Consider the following 18,335-nt stretch of genomic DNA (forward strand, 5'->3'; position numbering starts at 1 on the left):
TTTACACATTCTTAGGAATCTTTGCCCTCTGGTTTAGCAGCAGTGGTGATACCAAGGTGCCTTCTGGTAAAAAGGATGGATGGGGTGGAAGCTCATTGCTGGAGCTGAAAGGCTGCAATTCCCTCCTGGGCTTCTGTCTTTGTTTATTTTCTTCCAAGTGTGATTAGACCTCTCAGTGAGGGGCTTCTCTGGCCTTTAGCTGGGTCATGGACAACTGCAGAACGTGAAAAAAAGAATTTGCCTTTAAATCCCCTTTATGGAGCAGATTTTATTTGCTCCTCACACTTGTGTTGACTTATTGTCAGTTGTGGAGACCGTGAATTGTATCTCGTGCACCTGTCAGTGAAACAGCAGTGGAAATGTCCTCTGTAGGTGCTAAACTAAAAGTTGATAGTTGTTGCCCCCTCAGGTCTCTCTGTCCCTGTTGTGCCATCCAGGGAATGTCCAGAGCCCAGGTTTTGTTGTGGTGTTCCCATGGATCAGAGTTCACTGCTGGGCTCTGGGCAGGTGTGTTCCAAACCTCTCCATTTGACTCATTTCCCCCCTTTTTGTCCCCCCTGGGCAGGTTTGAGAAGGGCAGGATCTACACCTTCATTGGGGAGGTGGTGGTGTCCATGAACCCCTACAAGAACCTGAACATCTACGGCCGGGACACCATCGAGCAGTACAAGGGCAGGGAGCTCTACGAGAGGCCCCCCCACCTCTTCGCCATCGCCGACGCCGCCTACAAGGCCATGAAGAGGCGCTCCAAGGACACCTGCATCGTCATCTCAGGTGAGCTGGGCCGGCCTGGGGACACCCTGGGGACATCCCAGGAGGAGGACGGGGGTTTGGCTATAAAGGAAAAAACTTCATCAGTCTTAAGGCTCGTTTGCGTTCGAGTCCGTGTGTGAGACGTCGCAATTGTTTCTTCTCTCCTTCAGTCCTTCAGCCTTCTCCCAGCCAGGCAGGAGCTGGGGCAGTGCCTGCAGAGGGATAATGGAGCAGGAGCCTTATCCCACTGCAGGGATCCACAGAGCAGAGCCTGTCTCTGCTCAGGAGCTGCTGGTCGTGCCCCTGAGCTGGTCTGGGCTCATTCCCTGCCTGGATCCTGGCACTTCCTTCCCTTGATGTCCCCGAGCTCTGAAAGGCGAGAGCCCCGAGCTGGGGGGCTGAACAGTGGCCCCTTGTCCTGCCCAGCCAGGCTTTCTCCTCTAACAATATTCCTTTGATCCTCTGGGTGCCAGGCCCGTTCCTGACCTGGGAAGTCTCACATCACAATTGCTCCAAGCCAGCACAGGGTCTAGAAAATGCCCCAAGTGCACACAAAGATGGTTTTAAAATAACAAATCAAAACCCCCCAGACGTTGTTGGAGTAGAATTGAGATGTTCTGTGCAGTGATTTGCTTTGCTTTTTTTCATCTCTTGGGTCACCCTGGTGTTTCTGCCCCCAGGTGAAAGTGGAGCTGGGAAAACCGAGGCCAGTAAATACATCATGCAGTACATTGCAGCCATCACCAACCCTGGGCAGAGGGCTGAGGTGGAGAGGTAAGGCCTTGCCTGGCAAACGAGGGAAATTTGGGGATCTCTTTCAGTGGGCTCTGTGGCTGAGGGTGTCTTGTATATGCTGATTTTTACAGCAGTTCCCTAACTTCTTCAGATACTGCTTTTACTCTGGCAATTTTGCAATATTAGTTGCTAAAATCATGCAGAAAAATTAAAAAAAACCAGTATCTAGAGGTACCTTCCAAGCAATACCAACCATCTGATGATCTTAGAGGTCTTTTCCAGTGATTGTAAATCACTTTTCCTGGGGCAAATTGCCTGAAGTCTGGGTACATTAGGACAGCATGTTGAGTGCAAGGAGTGTATTCCATGAGCTTCCAGGCTCACATGCTCCTGATTTGCAAAATGTGCCTGTTAGTCCTGGAGTAAAAGCATTAGAACAAAGAATGTGCCTTTCTGCTGAAACAGATTTAACACCAACCTCCAATAAACTTTGCAAAAGAGCTCAATAAATTGGTTTCAAAACTGAAATGTGGAAAGGAGCTGAGTTTTTGATGCTGTTTTGAGTCAGGATTTGGTCTTTGAACCAGAGAGCCTTTGCTTGCTCTAAGGAGCATTGCTGGCAGCTCCCAGCTGCTTTCCCATGGATTGCTGATGTCATCCACATCTGCCCAGCTGTGTCAGCAAAGAGCTGAATTCTTCCCCAGAAATGCTCGTGGAACAGATTCCGTGGTTTTGAGGGCTCAGGTCTGGACTTAGCCCGTTCCCTCTTCCATCCCTCCATCCTGCAGGGTGAAGAACATCCTGCTGAAATCCAACTGTGTGTTGGAGGCCTTTGGCAACGCCAAGACAAACCGCAACGACAACTCCAGCCGGTTTGGGAAGTACATGGACATCAACTTTGATTTTAAAGGAGACCCAATAGGTGGGCACATCAATAATTACCTGCTAGAAAAGGTAAGGCCCCCTCACTGCCAGGTGAGAGCCCTGGCTGGAGTTACTCTTGCAATATGGGCTTTGCCAGCAGAAGGTTTTCTGTTCAGACAGGTGAGGTGTGAGGGCAGGGAAGATAAATCCAGGGCTCAATTTTCCCTCAGGAGTCAGTGAAGTCCCTGCAGTGCCCTGTCCTGGGACACCATGGCTTCCAAAGCTCACCAGGAAAGAGACTTCATTACTCAGGCACTTCTGTGCATGTGGGTGTGTGAACTTTAATCTCAGCTTTAATTCTGGATACAATTTGCCATCTGCACAACTCCTCCTTTGTGAGTCTCCGCTCTGAGCTCTCCCTGCTGGATCAGCAGGAGATCCCCAGGGCTGTCAGTAGCAACAGTCTGCTTGAGAAGTGTTATTTTGGAAGGAAGCCACAGCCTTGTGTGGTGTTTTAGTAGCATTGTTTTTATGTCTTCCAAGTGATCCTGAGCATAATTATTTTTTTCGTGTCATTAAGTGGTGTCTGAAAACACTGGGATATGTAAAAGTGTAGAGAAAAGGGGTGTGAGCCATTAACAGTTCTTGTTGTGTGAGACATGTCTGGCTTTAATTATGTGTTTGACCACATCTGCCAACAGCTTTTTGTTTGTGTGTTTTTTTTGCTCTTCCCTTTATTTCCCCGAAGTCTATTTTCAGAATAAACACTTTATTTAAAAAACAAAACAAAACAACAAACCCAAACATTTAACTTGGGATACTTTGATGCAGAAAAAGGGCTGGGACTGCAGCTGCAGCAACTTAAATCCTGATGATTTATTCCTCCTGATTGTTTATTTCGTATTCTCTACTTCTCCCAAGTTAAATTTGTTTCCATTTGAAAGCGGTGGAGGCTCTGACCTGAACACAAACATTAACAGACAGTGGCTTTGCACTGCAGCAGGAACACAGAGAATTGTGGAATTACAGAATATCTTGAGCTGGAAGAAACCCCCAAGGACCATCCAGTCCAACGCCTGGCCCTGCACAGACACCCCAACAATCCCCCCCTGTGCCCAGAGGATCAGCCAAACCCTCCTGGAGCTCTGGCAGCCTTGGGGCTGTGCCCACTGCCCTGGGGAGCCTGGGCAGTGCCAACCACCCTCTGGGGCAAGGACCTTTCCCTGAGATCCAGCCTGACCCTGCCCTGGCACAGCTTTGTGCCTCTTCACTCTCATGTGTTCAAACCTGTAACATGAAACAAGGATTTGTTGCTCCTTGACTGACTGTCTGGTGCCTTTAACTGTCTTTGTGCTGTGTTACCCTGGTGTGCAGTGAGAGCTCTGGGATGGAGCTGGGGCTCCCTAAACAAGGCCCTTGTGGCAGAGCAGAGCATTCCCTGGGGGCTGTGACCAGCCTGTCCCAGGAGGGTGGAATTGGTGACCACCAGGCCCCTGAGCATTTGTCTGTAGTCACTGGGCCTGCTTTTCATTTCCAGTGACTTGTAGATGACACCAAGCTGGGGGGGAGTGTTGATCTGCTGGAAGGCAGGAGGGCTCTGCAGAGGGACCTGGACAGGCTGGAGAGTTGGGCTGATTCCAAGGGGATGAGGTTCAGCCAGGCCAAGGGCCGGGTCCTGCCCTTCGGCCACAACAACCCCCGGCAGCTCCAGGCTGGGCCAGAGGGGCTGGAGAGCAGCCAGGCAGGAAGGGAGCTGGGAGTGTGGATGGACAGGAAGCTGAACATGAACCAGAGTGTGCCCAGGGGGACAAGAAGGCCAATGGATCCTGGCCTGGCTCAGGAACAGTGTGGCCAACAGGTCCAAGGAAGTGATTCTGCCCCTGGACTCAGCACTGGTGAGGCCACCCCTGGAGTGCTGGGTCCAGTTCTGGGCCCTCAGCTCAGGAAGGACATGGAGGGGCTGGAGCAGGTGCAGAGGAGAGCAACGAGGCTGGGGAAGGGACTGGAGCACAAGAGCTGTGAGGAGAGGCTGAGGGAGCTGGGGGGGCTCAGCCTGGAGAAGAGGAGGCTCAGGGGAGACCTCCTCACTCTCTGCAACTCCCTGACAGGAGGGGGGAGCCAGGGGGGGTTGGTCTCTTTTCCCAGGCAACTCTCAGCAAGACAAGAGGGCTGGGTCTTCAGCTGTGCCAGGGGAGGTTTAGGTTGGATATTAGAAAGAATTTCTTTGCAGAGAGGGTGCTCAGCCGTTGGAATGGGCTGCCCAGGGAAGTGGTGGATTCTCCATCCCTGGAGGTTTTCAAGATGAGACTGGATGTGGCATCAGTGCCATGGTCTAGTAACCGCAGTGGTTGTGGATCAAGGGTTGGACTTGATGATCTGGGAGGTCCCTTCCAACCCAGCTGATTCTATGATTCTGTGATTCTATGATTCTAAATCATCCTAAAACTGAAATGACGTTTATTTGACTCTTCCACGTGAGGGGTCCTGCGGTTGCCCCTCGGGACTCCTGGGTGGAAGTAGGGCATTGCAGCTGTTACACAAGCTGGTCTTTCTGATTATAGACTTCAGACTCCACATTCCCTGCTGTGCAGTGGTGTTCCCAGCACGGAGCTGGGTTGGGGCTGCCCTGGCCCTGGGGAGCTCCGTGTCTGAGGGAGGTGCTGGGGAAGCACAGCCACAACACCCACGTTTGTGTTTTGTCTCCCCCAGTCCCGTGTGATTGTGCAGCAGCCCGGAGAAAGGAGCTTCCATTCCTTCTACCAGGTTTGTATCCCCTTTGCTGGACCAAATCACTTGTGTCCAGTTTCCAGAGTGCCCAGAGCTCTCACCCTCTCCTGTGTTTTCTGGAGGGTTCTCTTGTTGCAGCATCTTGGGTGATCTTGGGTCCTTTAGCTCTTTGTGCTGGGAAGGAGCATGGGAAGACTGATTGTTTTCCATCCTCCAGTCCCTTATTAACACATTTATAAACTCCAGAGGAGGCTGACTAAACAAATATGGTAGGACATTGGACTTTGACTCACTGTTTTATTTGTAGCAAGTCTAATCCCTCTGTTTTCTCTTAAGGCCTTGAGTGCATATGGAAGTAATTTTATGACACCAAGTTGACTTCCTTGGTTTTTTTGGAGGTCCTTTTTAATGTCTTCCACATTGTACAGTGGTTCCCTGGGTGTCCTGTGGGGGATATGGTTGGCCTGTTAGTATAACCTTGATTCTCAGCCTAGCAGGGAGGGAAACACAGGTTTGTTTATTTTTTCCCCACTTACTCGGTGCTCCATGATGGCATGTTAGCACTTTCCTCATGGACAGGTCATTTCCATATGGAAAAGTCTCTGTGCAGAGCAGCAAAGGGAAATGTGGTTGCCAAGACACAGCTGTGGCATGTCACAGATGTAAACAGGGCTGGTCTGTGAGGAGGCTCAGGCTGGTTTTTTAAAACAGTTGTGACTCAGAAGGCAGTGATTTGGGCAACCACCACCCCACACTGTGCATCCCACACGTGTTATGCTCCTGGCTGCAGATACTGGAGCAGGAATTAATATTTTTGTGACTTTGCTTGTCAAGCAGATGAATAAGAAACAGAAAAAGGAAGGATTTGGTGTTTTTTCATTCACCATTTCTTAAACCCCTCTTTGTGCAGCTCCTGCAGGGAGGTTCTGACCAGCTCTTACGTTCCCTGCACCTTCAGAAGGACCCCTCAGCCTACAGCTACGTCTGTCCTGGGGCACAGATCAAGGTGAGCCTGGCTGGGAGGCAGCTTGGCTTAAAACTGTAAGTGCTGCTCAAAATGCTCAAAGCACTGCTGAGCCAGCAGAAGCTGAGACCAATGTTTATGGGATGAATATGGAAAGGTGACACTGGTGTTTTATTTTTAATGGAGTTTCTGGCCCTTGGAGACAAAGCACGTTGTGTGCTTAGAATCATAGAGAAAATAGACTTGTGTATATGCAAGTACAGTTGTGCATCCTACATTTAAACATTATAATAATCACTACATTATAAAAAGCTGTAAAATTATGTGTTAATTAAGGCAGGTGTAGATATTTGACCTGTTACCAGTGACAGACATTCCATTATGGAGAACTTAAACTGTTTTCTGGACCAAAAAGCCATAAGGACTCATTTCTTTACAGTAGGACATTTCAGTTACTGAAGCATTCAGTCTTTGTGGCCTCAAGGAAAGAAGGGAACGAACCCATGAAGTTTTTAGGACAACAAGATCAGGTGCCCTTGACTTCAACTTGTTAGGTGGGACTGTCACACAGTAGACATTAAGAGGTTCAGAAAATTGCTGAAACAAGTTGAAGATAATTTCTTGATACAGGTAAAAAAAATAAGCCAACTAGGAAAGGCATCTCCTGGGTAAATAGAATGGAGGTAATGTGATGATTGGTGCCTGTCTTGGCCACAGTGATCATGAAAAGATTGCATTTTAAATCTTTGGTGATATGAAAAAGCTGTCAGCAGAGGTACTGCCCTGGATTTTGGGAGAGCAGGCCACAAGATGCACAAGGAACTATTTATTAAAGTTCCCTGGGAATCTGTTTTCAGGAGTATAGAGGTCCATAAATACCAGACACTTTTTGAGAGGTGTCTTTCCAGAGCAGAGGAGGAGACAATTCCAGTGTGTCAGAAGTCAAACAATCAGATGGTTGATTGAACTTGACTGAACAGGGATCTCCTCCTGGAAATTAGGAAGGAAAAGAGAGCAAGGTCAGGCTCAATAGCAGGACTGCAGAGATGCTGTTCACCACATGGTCAGGTGCAGCTGGAGTTGTCCCCAGTGCTGTCCCTCGGAAGCAGAGTCCAAACAAAAGGCTCTCTGATGTCCCCGTGGCTTTCATGAGATTCTCCTTGGCACAGGAACCCACAGCCCAAGAGATGCCTGATCAGCTCCTCTGGAAATCTGCAGGGAAAGCAAACCCAGGCACTGGGAAGGAGGGAGACTGAGGCTCATCTAGAGGAGGGTGGAGAGCAGAGGTTTCCTGCTGGTGCTCTGCAGCTCCTGCTTGGAGGGTCTGCGAGGGCACAGCTTGTCCCTGCTGCTCTGGGTGTTCTTATGAACCACTTCTGCTCTTTCTCACTGAATTCCACTGGGAAATCTGTTGTGCTGGGGTGGATTTCTGTACCTGCCAGAACACGTGTGTGCAGTGCAGGGTTCAGTGTCCAAGCATGTGAGATGGCATTGGAACAAACTGGGAAACCTCATGGCAGTGTCTTGCATCTGAAAAATATCAAAGTACAAATCTGTTTCCCATGGGCTTGGGAAGTCTTTGCTGAATCCCATTAAATCCATGCTGTCCCAAACTCCTCTTTGCCCTCAGTGTTCCATCAATGATGGTGCCGAGTTCAAAGCAGTGGCTGATGCCATGAAGGTGATTGGCTTCAAGCAAGAGGAGATCCAGACTGTCTACAAAATCGTGGCAGCCATTCTCCACCTGGTAAGGTCCCTGCTCCTGGGTATCCCTGGGCTGTTCCTGGACTGCCAGCAGCTCCAATTTTCCTGCTGCAGAAGCAGTTGGAAGGTCTGTTGGCTGGGAAAGTGTGCACAGCTCACAACTCCCAGTGGTGAGGGAAACTCCTGGCTGGAACAGGACACGGGGAGGATGGAAGATCACATGTATTCCTGCACATTCCAGATCCCAAACCAGACACACCACTAAGTACTGGGAGCTGTTAAATGTTCTGAAAAAGGAACTGCTGGGGTTTGGCAGTGAGGGGGTGGGGAGCTTCTGTCCCCTTTTGCCCTCACACACCATCCCCACGGTGGTTCTGCTGCAGGGACAGTGCTTCACTGCATGGTGAGGCTTGAGCACAGGGCACACAGGAGACCTCTTAGTTTTCCATGTTCCGAGGCTCAGGAAACCCTGGAATGCCCTGGGTTCTCTTGAGACCCCCAGAGCCTCCTCCCCTGGGCAGTGTCCCTGCAGCTCAGCTTGTGTTTCCCTGAGGAGAGAGGAGGGTGGCAAGGAACACTGCAGCTCTGCTCCAGCTCCTTCTCCTCCCTGGGATAGCTGTGCCCCAGTGCTGGGGGGAACAGAGGCAGAGCAGAGTGGGGAACAGGCAGGGTGGGAGAGCACCCAGTGCTGGGGATCACACAGTGCTCAGCCCTGGCAGGGCAGGTGCCCGGGAGCAGAGCTGTGGAGGTGCAGTGCTGCCAGTCCAGTCCCCGTGGCACTGACCTGCCAGCTTCCCACAGCATTCCCATTCCCCCTGTGGGCAGGAGAACTGCAGCCAGTGGTTCTGTGGTGGGCTGCAGTGAAGATTCATCCAGTGTTTATATCCATAGTGTCATTTCCCACCCCTGGACTCTCAGCCTTGAGATGGTGTTTGATTAAATCTCAGGAGGTGTTTGATGTGATTCTTCCCAAGAGCTGGACTGAACACTGAGCAGGGATGCTTTGCTTTGAGTCAGGCTTTGCTGCTTCCACTGATGGTGGAGCTTTGTGAGCACATGGATGTGCAAGGCCCACCCTTCCAGTGTGGCAGGAGACTGAGTGCCTGGAACAGCGGGTGGAACACGGGTGGAAATGGGGGCGGACAAAGGAAATCGGGCAATTCCTGGACACAAAAGGCCAAGGAGGAACCCACCTTCTCCCTGCTTGTTGCAGGGGAACCTGAAGTTCTCCGTGGATGGAGACACTCCCGCCATCGAGAACGGGCAGGTGGTGTCCACCATCGCAGAGCTGCTCTCCACCAGGGCCGACATGGTGGAGAAGGCCCTGCTGTTCCGCACCGTGGCCACGGGCAGGGACGTCATCGACAAGCAGCACACGGAGCAGGAGGCCACCTATGGCAGGGATGCCTTTGCCAAGGTGAGTCCCAGCTCCCTGTCCCTGGGGGTGACAGTGGCTCACACACCTTCCCCCCACCTGTGCCCCCGGTTGAGCTTCTGGTCCTGGAGACAAAGTGTTTCTTGGAATGACAGGAAAAAATGTGCTTGTGCACTGCTTAAAATATACATATTTAAATATACAGTGTTCATCCCACATTGAAACATTATAGTGTTCGTTACCTTATAAAAAGCAGTGAAATGAGTCATTGATAAATGCAGGTGTGGATATTTGATCTGTTAGCAGTGACAGGCATCCTGTGCTTCCTGAGGGAGAAGCTGAACTGCTTTCTGGGCCAAAAAACCATAAGGACTCATATTTTACAGTGCTGGTCGAGCTGCACTCGGTACAGCAAGGAACAGTGATGCCCCAGGAAAGGATTCAGTGTGGAATTGCTGTCAGAACTGCACAGCTTTCAGTGCTCAGGGGCATTCCTGGGTGGATCAGTGAGCACAGTGCTTGCTGTGCATCGTGTGGGTTTTGTTTCTGGGTGTACACACACTCCTGTATTCTGTGGGGAATTGTGGCACAGCCCCATCCCTGCCCTTCCCAGCAGGGATCCAGCACCCACAGCCAGCAGGAGGGCAGGGGCTGCAGGCCAGGCAAAGGGAATATGGCATCCAGGGTGGGATGTTTTGTGAAATAAAATTAATTTAGCAGTTAAACACAAAGAGCAGAGTGTGGAACTGCAATATCTAGAACACAGGTTGGAAACCCAAAGTGTTATCTTTTTTTTTTTTTAATAACCCCAGAATGGTTTGGGTTGAAAGGGACCTTAAAGACCATGTAGTTCCAACCCCCTGCCATGGGCAGGGACACCTTCCACCAGAAAGGTGGGTACTGATGGCAGGAGTGACAGTTGTCCCTCCTTTGCTAAGAAATCAAATGATAGGGGAAGAAGAGATGAAGTTATGAAGATCCTTGATTACTAACTTGACTCCTTTCCCTGATATATGTTTGCCCAGCTCCACAGCACATTTTGAACACGTAGACTTTGAAGACTCTGCCTACAGAACATTTTCTGTTTGAAAGGGAACTGGAATATCTTCCTGCCGTTGTGTTCAGTCGTTAGGTTTCTATAACTGACCTTTCACTTGGCTCTTCTTCACTATTGTTAAATAATTCTCAGGAATGGAAGTTATTAGGCAGCTGAAAAGCCAACTGGGACCAAATTAGGGAGCTGCTGTACCCAGTGACCTCGCGGGGATTTCGACTCTGTGAATGAGTTTAGGAAGAAAGACAAGAACTATTTTCCTGGAATATTTTCCTCAGTGAGTGGCTGCTCACTGTTAGCAGGTTGTTATCCATAGCTTTGGTGGAGGCAGGGCAGGGATGAATGTGCTGGGCAGGAGCAGCAGAGCCCTCAGGGTGTGTGTCCTGCAGGCCATCTACGAGCGCCTCTTCTGCTGGATGGTGACACACATCAACGACGTGATCGAGGTGAAGGACTACGACACCACCGTGCACGGGAAGAACACGGTCATCGGAGTCCTGGACATCTACGGCTTCGAGATATTCGACAACAACAGGTGAGCCCCGTGGCAGAGCCCAGTGCTGAGCCTCCTCCCTTCCCAGGACACTCAGCACCTTTTCTTTCTTTGTTCTGGTTTTGCAGCTTCGAGCAGTTTTGCATCAATTACTGCAATGAAAAGCTGCAGCAGCTCTTCATTCAGCTGGTCCTGAAGCAGGAGCAGGAGGAATACCAGCGAGAGGGAATTCCCTGGAAGCACGTGAGTGCCCTGGCAGGGCAGGGAGGGGTCGGGCTGAGGTCAGTGGACCAGCACAAGTCCCAGCTCTGAGGCTGCTCCACGTGCACGGCCCTGCTGCAGTCGATGGGACATCTGTGTCCCTGCCAGCTGTCCTGGCAGACGTGCTGTCACACCAGGCTGGGGCAGGAGCCAACCACTCACCTCAGATATGGGAGAATAAGGCACTCCAGGTCTGAGAGAAAACCTGCTGTGGCATCTCTGTGATGCCACACACATCACTGTGTGTTTCTGTTCTGAGTGCTTCTGTATTTGGTCTAGTTGTTGATATTAACATGTAAAAATCTTGGCTTTTCCTGTTTAAATTCCCTTCAGGATGCCAAGGACAGGATGTGCAGTGTCACTGTGGTGACTGCACACAGCTGAATTCTAAAAAGCATTTTAAAGTACATTCTGTAGCAGAGGTTTGTATCTGAGGGGTTTGAAAAATGATTTTCTCTGCTGTGAAGTGGTAAAGAGTTGCCTGTTTGATTTGGAATTAAAGATCTGCAGACTCAGAGCTGATTGCTTCTCCTGTGCACGCTGGGCCTCATCCTCACTGTCAGCACCGGGACCCTCCCTTTTCTCCAGCCAAAGTCCCAAACCCCCCTGTTCTTTGTTTCCTCCAGATTGATTACTTCAACAACCAGGTGATCGTGGACCTGGTGGAGCAGCAGCACAAAGGGATCATTGCCATCCTGGATGATGCCTGCATGAACGTGGGCAGGGTCACGGACGAGATGTTCCTGGAGGCTCTCAACAACAAGCTGGGGAAGCACGCCCACTTCTCCAGCAGGAAGGTACCCTCTCCTGCACCCTCAGACCTTCCTTTCACCTTCCCCAGGCTTTGCTGGAATAAGGAGGGAGGGTTCTGAGGGGTGGCTGGGCTGGAATCATCCCGGCTGAGCGTGAGATGCGGTGCCCGGAGCAGCCGCAGTGCCCGGCCCCGGCTCGGCAGAGGGAGCTCCAGCACGTCCGATGGCACATCCCTTTTATTCCGGGATAAAAGGAGCCTGAGCTCGTGCCTTGACACATCATGATGTCATCTGTAACCAATCGATGCTCCGCTCCAGCCCACGTGCTGCTCTGCCCAGGCTGCTCTAACGCACAGTGACAGTGAAATTATCCACACTCCTGCTCTGGCACAGGAGTGCTGGGGGTCCTTCCCCTCTTCATTGGCTGCACAACGTGCTCATCTCCCCCTGTACCTCGCAGCACCCAGGCCCCCCCTTGCCTGGCTTTGTCTGGCCTACAATGGGCGAATTAAAAGGCTTCATTTATTCCTCACTTGGCAGCAGATTGCAAAAATGGTCACCAGCCTGATTAATTTGAGAATCTTTCACACTGAGTAATCAAATAAGGGCCTTTAATTTATTGATGTCTCCCCGCTCAGAAGTGCTGTCTGAAATGCTTTGTGAGTGCTGGTTCCCCCTCTCCCCTCCCACCCCAGCACAACATTTATGTAGGTCAGAAATAGCAAATTAGCCTGGTTGTGTAAGATATGTGCTAAAGGCTGCCTCGGGGGAGCCCGGGTAAACAATGCATCTGGCTGGGAATGAAAACAAACCAAAGCCACTCTTTCCTCCCAGATGTGCCTCTCCTGAAGTGCCCTGTGGCACTTGAGGACACCTCACCTGCCACGTGCACTGAGCTGAGGGGGGGGATCAGGGATCCTGATTCCAGTGTTGACCCAGATCCAGCAGTGACATGGCACGTTCTGGGAGAACTCACCTGGAAAACAAGTGAAGCCCAGTCTGGGTTCCTGTTTGAGTGCAAACTGCTTCCTTTAATGCTTGGGAATAGTGAGACCCATCCAGGGGGGATGGAGTCTGGGATCTTCTGCAGGGGGTTGGGGTGGGAGTGGTCCAGTTTCTGGAGCCTCTGGTCAGTGGATGTGGAGAAAGGAGCTGGAATTGGGTTCCTGTCCTGTGCTTGGTCTCAGGGGAAGGGGTTCCACCATGGAGGGAGCAGATGGTCCTTCAGGGGCTGGAATTTCATAAAGTGTCTGGGAGGCTGTAAAACAAAACATTAAAAATCAACTCTTAGCTCGAGTCCTTCCCTTCAGGAGTCCCTTCCCAGCAAGGAGACATTAAAGGACGAGGCTGCAGCTGCAGTGTTGCTCAGCAGGAGGTGGCGTTGTCAGGAACTGTCTGCACAGACTGAGGGGGAAACAAGGAATCCTGCTATAAATAATGCTTATGGAGGGGCTGATGGATCTGCCTGGCTTGCTAATTTCTGGCTAAATCGATAGAACCTTGAAAACATTGACCCACAAACCTCTCAGTATAATTATTACTCTTCCTCCCCCTCACGTCTCTGCAGTCGTCCTTTACCAGCACCTCAGATCTCTTCCCACCCAGAACAGCTGGAGGAAGCCTGAGCTTTCCAAACCTGCCTCTTCCAGCGTGGATTACAACAAAGGGCTGGATTTTGTGTCAGGATTTGCCTTGGCAGGGGCAGTGGGTCCATCCAGACACCGGGAAGTTCCCTGTGGGTGGAGGCTGTTCCTAAACACATCCTGTGCTGATGTGCTGGGAGCAGCTCCCACCCTCAGCCCCAGTTCATGCCCCACTGCCCCCCTGGCTCCCTGTGGATGAGCTCTGGGGGGCTGCTGTGCCCTAAATAGTCCCTGTCCTAGTTTGAGCCCCGCCTGGCTGATCCCAGCTGCCTCCTTGGTTGTCCTGGTGAAGGCCAAACAAGCCCAGGGAATGCTGGGGAACACTTCCACTGTGGGCATTTGGGGCAGAATGTTGTGTTCCTGGAGCAGGGGTTGTCCTTCTCGGAGCTGTCTGACTCTGGATGTGCAGCCTGCTCTGATGGCACTTCCCAACATCACTGTTTGCTTTCCTGGCCTCTTCCACTTCTGACTCTTTTCTGTTGGTGTTTACTTTAGAAGGATCAGGTGCAGTGAGTGTCCATGAATGCCCAAATCTTCAAAGTGTGGCGAACATCAATCTCAACCAGGTGGTTGTGAAGGGAAGAGTCTCAGTCAGTGTCAGTCCATGCTGGTCCAGCTGATGTTGTGTCTTCCAAGTCAGTGGGCAGGAGGGTCTTGGAAGTAGGAGAGAGATCAACGTGGGACAGATGTGTAATGATAACATGATAGACACACTCCCACTCCCCAGTGATCTGCAGCCCAGGAAGCTCCTGAATCACTGCTGCTATCCTTAATAGATCAGGTTTTTTGGGGTTTTTTTAGTTGTCAAAGAATTCCACAGCTTAGATACACATGTGGAGTGCTCCTTCCTTCCTCTCCTCCCTTTTCCCTTTCAGGTTCCATCTCTCACCTCCTAGTTTTTAAATGGCAAACCATGGTTCACATCATCTCCATGTGATTTGCCATTGTCTCTGGACATTCCTTTCTTAACAGTTATGTGTGGGGACCCTTGTTCTTTTCTTTCAGAGCCCTTAAATTCTGTGAGCTGTCAGAGAGGAGCCTCCTGGAAAGGCTCACAGAAAGCCAAGCAGATGATCCCCAGTGTTCAGAGACTTGCTGCTCTTCATTTTTTATGCCAATTTCAGCAGATTTGCTCAGTAGACACAAAGTTTGGACAGAATCACTTTTTAGAGAAACGAAACCCAAAACAACAAACAACAAAATCCCTGATCCGTGTTATGGCACCTCCCAGTCTCTCCAGAGCTGGATGAGTTTTAGGAGGAGCTCGTGCTGCCTACTGTGTTCTGTCTGGTAGCACAGGCACGTTTCCTTTGCCATTGGCTTTATACCTCTTTTATTGACTTGTTGCTTTGAGCTGTGTGTTTGGGTGGCAGAAAAAGGCTTTCCATCCCCCCAGCCCCGTGCTGGGAATGCAGCTGCAGACAGAAAAATGACTTTGTTTTCCTGGTATTGCCTCGTTTCTTCATTTTCTCTCTGTTCTGCTGCACCTTGGTCATCCATCAGCCCTGCAGCTCCTGCTGGGCTGGCCTTCCCACACCTCTGGAGCCTCCTGGGCACCTTGGAGCCCACACTGCTTGGGTCCCTCCTTGGGGTTTATTTTGTGTAAAATATATTCTGTGTTGTTTTTTCATCCATTCTGTCAGTTTGAGCCAATCTGTTTTCTCCTCTTGGACATGGGTGAATTTTTGGAGGGTATCATCCTGCTCCCAGTCACCTCTCCTGCCCTGCACTCCAGCCATGCTGAATTCCTCCTTTATTTCCCCAAGACTTTGGGGGGATTGCAGGTATTGCTCCCAGCCCTCAGTGTTGTTAAATGGTGCCTGTGCTGCCTGCAAAGACTGAAGTCATCTCCTGCCCCTTTTGCCTGTAACAAAAACGCTCATTTTTTATCTCATTCTCCTTTTTTAATTAAGCTGAACCTGATGGATTTTTTTGGCTTCTGCTATTCCTGAAGGGATGGGTTTATTACAGCCACTGCTGCTGAGCAGCTGCCACTGGACATCCCTTCCAGAAGGGATGGGATGGGAATTTGAGCTGGAGTGGTGGATCTGCAGGGGGGTCCCTGTTTGAGGGGTGTCAGATGACCAGGAGTGCTCTGGGACAGAACAAGCCCTGCTGTTGTAGCTGTCACATTTTAATTGGCTCATTTCTTTGCTGAGCAGTGACACAGCAATGGGAGAAATATAAAGGAAGACTTTAAAAAGAGTCACAAATGAACTCGTGGGTGCAATGTTTCTCTACAGGCACAAGTGTTCTTTCTGCATAATGGTGTTTCTGAGAAAATATCAATTTCTTTAATAAAACCACAGGCTCTTGCAGCTTGGTTTTGTACAAATTTATGTTCTTGTGGTATGAAAAAACACATCAATATTTAACTGGATTTCACGTCTGCACATACATATATGAAGTGGAATAATTAGGGTTCCATGAGGGCTGTAAATCCAGGGCTGATGCTTTCCTGTCAGTCCAGGGGTGATATTTCAATGTCTGTGGATTTATTTCAGCTTTGTGCCACGGACAAAACGCTGGAGTTCGACAGAGACTTCCGGATCAAACACTACGCTGGGGATGTGATGTGAGTCCCTGTCACAAATGAAAAGTGGCACCTTCTATTTTTGTCCTTCCCCCAGCTCTGGAGTGGTACAATATTCTGATTTACTGCTGCTGCTGGTGCGAGCCAGAACTCTGTCACCCACAATTACAGTGTGCAGCACTTGCTTATCAATTAAATCTCCTGCTCTCCAGAGGGGGGGTTTGTGCTTGGAAGGAGACAAAAGGAGGGTGAGGGGAGGGGGTGAGGGGAGAGCTGTGCTCCAGGGAAAAAAGGAGGGAAAAAAAGGCAGCAGTGTTTATGCAAGGAAGCTCCACTGAGCTAATAAAATCTGGTTTAGACATCTGTTTAGAGCGATTATGTAACTCTGGCTTTACATTCTCAATCAGTTTGAGCTCAGAGCACGGGAGGGTTTAACCTGCAGGAGGGTTGGCAAGGCAGGGATGTGTGCAGGAGGTGGGAGCAGTGGGAAGGAGGAGTAAGTGCAAGTGAAAGGTGCACATGTTCCCTGGGAAAGCTGTTGTCTGGAATATCACTGGAGTTGTTTAATGCTGTGGGATTTGTGTAATTTCCTGTGACAGCAGAATCTAAAGGGAGTCACTGAGGAAATAACTCAGGATTTCTTTTACCTTGGGATTAAATTTACCTTCAGTTTAGAAGGGTAACCAGTGTGTTCATATTGGAGATTTGGGGAGGCCCTGGCCCAGGTTGCCCAGAGAAGCTGTGGCTGCCCCTGGATCCCTGGAAGTGTCCAAGGCCAGGTTGGACGGGGCTTGGAGCAACCTGGGCTGGTGGAAGGTGTCCCTGCCCGTGGCAGGGGTGGGATGAGATGAGCTTTAAGATCCCTTCCCACCCAAACCATTCCATGATTTTATGGTTTGAGAGTGACTCCATGCAGGGATTTGCATGCTGTGGGGCTCTGGATGCCAGAGCTGCAGTTTGGGTGCAGATTCCCAGGTGGGATCTGGAGTTTGGGAAGGAACTGAATGGGACTCACTGAGTGGGGAGACTTTGGACGTCTTCCCTGAGCACAGAGCACTTGAGTCTTGGAGAAGAGATAAAACCCTGAAGCAGTGATGTTCCTGTGGGAATAAAAGTAGGAAGGGGTTCAAAATGTGTGTGTGTGTGTCTTGATTTCCAGGAGGGTTCCCCAGGCACTGGTTATAGGCTGCTCCTGATTTTGGGCCCTCTCCTACCAGAGAATCTTCCCTGACACCAAGCGAGGGGCAGATTGGACATACTGGAACCAAACCTTCATTTCCCTAGGATTCAGCTCAAACACTCAGTTTGGAGGCAGAAATCCTGAGTGTAACTCTTGAATTTGGGCCACCTACAACCTACCCAAGCCCTGGGAGGTGTCTCAGCCTTTCCCTGCACAGCTCAAACACCTTTCTGAGCCAGGGATCTGCAGTACCTGTAGGAGTCCAGGGATGCTGATTCCACCTGGAAACCACAGTTCACAGAAGGACTTTGCTGCTTTGCAATTAACTCTGTTTTCCTTTTTTTTTTAGCTACTCAGTCACTGGATTTATTGACAAAAACAAGGACACTTTATTTCAAGACTTCAAGCGCCTCATGTACAACAGGTAGGAGCAGTAATGAGGTGAATTTTAAGCTGATTTGTCAGAATCCTGTTTTGTGGAGTGGATGGGAGCAGAGACTGAGCTTTCCACTGGTTCTGTCTCTGTGTGAATAAACACATTGCTTGGGGATCTGATCATTGTTTGTCCACCATGACCTGAGGGCTCTTACTTTGATTTTTCAGGTTAAAATCCCTGTACATGTTGGTTTTGTTCTGATACAGCCTTTAATTGAACTAAATGTAAAGTGTTGGTTGTGCAACCAAGATAGTGCAGAGATTCCTTGTGCTGCCTGATTTGTCATTAACCAGGTTGTTGCAGATGTACCATCACTGCTCTGGCCTTAATCAGTGCTGGGGAACAGACAGGAACAGAGCACAGCATACTGTGCTCTCTGCTCACAGATACTGAGCAGCTTTGGTCAACAACAGATATCCTTGGCCTCAGCTAAAACACCCTGTTTGGAAAGAAATGACAGGGTAAAGTGGGCAAATAAATTTGAATCCTTTTGTATGTGCAGTGACATGAGAATGTAAACCATGAAGTCAGGAGGTGGGCAAGGCAAAGTTGCCTTTGAGAAACAAATTGGAAACCCATCAGAATGAGTGTGAGTGCCCAGGGAGCTGCTTTCCTTCACAGCTGGCATTAAACCTGGCCTGGCTTTGGTAACTGTGGCCCCTCTGCAGCTTTCAGAGGTGACAGTGGCACAGAACCCTGTTTTACCTGGGCAGTGGTAACTTGGTTCCCTGTCCTGTGGTGTTGGCTCAGTGTGCTCCCCTGAACAGCCGCAGTGTTCCTGTTTTCAAGACTTCCCATCGACCAAAAACCTTGCAAAATATTTGCTGTACGGAGGTTTTGTTATATTTAGCCTGTTTTCTG

General features: G+C 50.0%; 1 protein-coding gene across 3 annotated transcripts in view; it reads left to right on the forward strand.

Annotated features, from left to right (window-relative positions):
• Window positions 1-18,335, forward strand: part of MYO1D (myosin ID) — a 147,411-nt gene that overhangs the window by 29,242 nt on the left and 99,834 nt on the right. For all 3 annotated transcript variants that reach the window (XM_064636903.1, XM_064636902.1, XM_064636901.1), the window contains exons 2-13: window positions 566-774; window positions 1,434-1,527; window positions 2,277-2,442; window positions 5,062-5,115; window positions 5,990-6,085; window positions 7,674-7,790; window positions 8,961-9,164; window positions 10,566-10,711; window positions 10,798-10,912; window positions 11,557-11,727; window positions 15,830-15,900; window positions 17,388-17,462. In XM_064636903.1, coding sequence (XP_064492973.1) covers window positions 566-774; window positions 1,434-1,527; window positions 2,277-2,442; window positions 5,062-5,115; window positions 5,990-6,085; window positions 7,674-7,790; window positions 8,961-9,164; window positions 10,566-10,711; window positions 10,798-10,912; window positions 11,557-11,727; window positions 15,830-15,900; window positions 17,388-17,462 — 1,518 coding nt within the window. The remainder of the gene's footprint in view (window positions 1-565; window positions 775-1,433; window positions 1,528-2,276; window positions 2,443-5,061; window positions 5,116-5,989; window positions 6,086-7,673; window positions 7,791-8,960; window positions 9,165-10,565; window positions 10,712-10,797; window positions 10,913-11,556; window positions 11,728-15,829; window positions 15,901-17,387; window positions 17,463-18,335) is intronic.

The sequence above is a fragment of the Pseudopipra pipra genome, chromosome 26, assembly GCF_036250125.1.
Source record: "Pseudopipra pipra isolate bDixPip1 chromosome 26, bDixPip1.hap1, whole genome shotgun sequence".
NCBI lineage: Eukaryota > Metazoa > Chordata > Aves > Passeriformes > Pipridae > Pseudopipra > Pseudopipra pipra.